The sequence below is a fragment of the Austrofundulus limnaeus genome, unplaced genomic scaffold (genome assembly GCF_001266775.1).
Source record: "Austrofundulus limnaeus strain Quisiro unplaced genomic scaffold, Austrofundulus_limnaeus-1.0 Scaffold172, whole genome shotgun sequence".
NCBI lineage: Eukaryota > Metazoa > Chordata > Actinopteri > Cyprinodontiformes > Rivulidae > Austrofundulus > Austrofundulus limnaeus.
This window is the reverse complement of record NW_013952574.1, coordinates 631,513-632,865: the sequence shown is the minus strand read 5'-3', so window position 1 is coordinate 632,865 and position 1,353 is coordinate 631,513. Positions and strand designations below refer to the sequence as shown.

General features: G+C 36.8%; 1 protein-coding gene across 3 annotated transcripts in view; it reads right to left on the bottom strand.

The window, feature by feature from the left end:
• LOC106523970 (sodium/calcium exchanger 1) overlaps positions 1-1,353 on the bottom strand; it is a 154,553-nt gene that overhangs the window by 16,323 nt on the left and 136,877 nt on the right. For all 3 annotated transcript variants that reach the window (XM_014017562.1, XM_014017561.1, XM_014017563.1), the window contains exons 8-9: positions 496-681; positions 216-305 (exon numbers count right to left, since the gene is read on the bottom strand). In XM_014017562.1, coding sequence (XP_013873016.1) covers positions 216-305; positions 496-681 — 276 coding nt within the window. The remainder of the gene's footprint in view (positions 1-215; positions 306-495; positions 682-1,353) is intronic.

Here is a 1,353-nt window from a genome sequence, read left to right as displayed (position 1 = left end):
TTTATGGTTTGATTTCTTTGTATGTATGGATCACTTGGGTTGTTACCAACATCTGGTGAAAATTTCATGTCATTAGCACCTCTAGTAATATGTTTACTGAGAAAAATGTTGACGTGTTCAATACTTATTTTACCCGCTGTAGATTGCATTGAATTGTTCTTAAAGCAAAGGAACATGAACATACATATTCAGTGTATGTAATTACAACTTCTCACCTGGCACAGAAGTTCCCAGTGCAACAAATACAACAGCTGTGACAGAGTCTTTCAGGCCCACTGTGCAGCCAAAATGAGAAGCCAGATCCCCTGTAATTAAAAGACAAAGTTACCATCACAGCATTGTAAACTAGATTTTTATCATTAGAACCTGCAAAATATGCTAAACATGTTTACGCACATAAATAACTCAGTCACTGCATCTAAAGTGTTACAAACAAAACCCAAATCTCCTTTTAATCTTTTAGAGTAGCACTTTGGTTGAAACCCAAGTCCTCACCAATGACAGCGGTGAGGAGTCCGATCATACAGATGGAGACGACGAAGCAGGCCCAACCGCTCCAGTAATCAGTGGGTGGCACGAAGGCGAACAGAACCTTCCAAAACACCGTGAGGAAATGCATGACGTAGTCGAAGCACGAGGGCAGTTTCTCCTCACCGCACTCCTCATCGTCATCGTCTTCGCCTGGGAAGAAGAAGTGGCTGAAAGTTAACACGTTCAGTAAAAGGAAAAAGTGAATGCGAGTAAAACTAAAATAATAAATAACAATAAATTAAAAAGTGGTGCTTTTGAATGAAACAAATCAGACAGAAAAATATGAAAATATTTACTTGGGGGAAAAATCAGCTTTTGAAATCTATTAATGCATCAAATAGTATGGGTTTGTGTTCTTTTATAGTTGATGATTTTTTTTTCTTTTTTTCCTCTCATTTGAAATTGATCATTGACTGGTTTTAACCACAGTACCAGAGTAATTCCTGCTGGTGTTTGTCACTTTCCAACATCTGTCATGATCAGTAACCATGGCGACTGGAGAGTCATTTACATGTGGGAGTAGCTGTTTGAACTTCCTGAACCTTCACTACTGCCTGTGGCTGCCCGATCCGTCCTGGCAGCACCATCAGTACTGTCAGCTCATTTGTGCATGCACTCAATGATAGACTTCTGGAAAGTGCTCGATTTAGAAAAAAATACTGAAAATAATTATTTCTATACTTAGTTATAAAGGTGTACATTATATTCTGAAAAGAGTTTAAATATTGTACACATTTTGATAAATAAAATATAGATTTACAATGCATATATTTATTTATAATAACTTGTAAACTATTTTAGACAATCATGTTATAACTCATC